This window comes from Antrostomus carolinensis, unplaced genomic scaffold (genome assembly GCF_000700745.2).
Source record: "Antrostomus carolinensis isolate BGI_N321 unplaced genomic scaffold, ASM70074v2 scaffold45263, whole genome shotgun sequence".
NCBI classification, from domain to species: domain Eukaryota; kingdom Metazoa; phylum Chordata; class Aves; order Caprimulgiformes; family Caprimulgidae; genus Antrostomus; species Antrostomus carolinensis.
In genome coordinates this window covers 1-263 of record NW_010305299.1, presented here as the reverse complement: position 1 = coordinate 263, position 263 = coordinate 1, and the positions used below count along the sequence as shown (strand labels likewise).

The 263-nt window shown below is 50.6% G+C and overlaps 1 protein-coding gene across 1 annotated transcript in view; it reads right to left on the bottom strand.

The window, feature by feature from the left end:
- The window catches only part of LOC104522449 (protein phosphatase 1L-like), a 1,340-nt gene extending 1,133 nt beyond the window's left edge, over window positions 1-207 (bottom strand). The window contains 1 exon segment of the mRNA XM_029084217.1: window positions 1-207. Within this exon segment, the coding sequence (XP_028940050.1) occupies window positions 1-207 (207 nt within the window).
- Between the last annotated feature and the right edge of the window lie 56 nt (window positions 208-263).

Sequence of the window (263 nt, the reverse complement as noted above, 5' to 3'; positions counted from 1 at the left end):
ATTCTGCATGATCTCGGCCACTTTGACCTTCACCATCTTCACCGCATCACTGCTGGACTTAACAATGGTTTTAACCTCATCCGTGTGGAAGAAATAACTCCACAGGGCCAGGCTGATGCACAGCAAGAACAGGGTCTCCGGTCTAAGCAAGAAGTAACGCATGATCCGACCCAGCAGAGACAGCAAAGTCATTGTATCCTCTATCATTTATTATCGAGACCGTGTATCCACACACCATGCAACGCTCACCGCGGCGGCCGGGA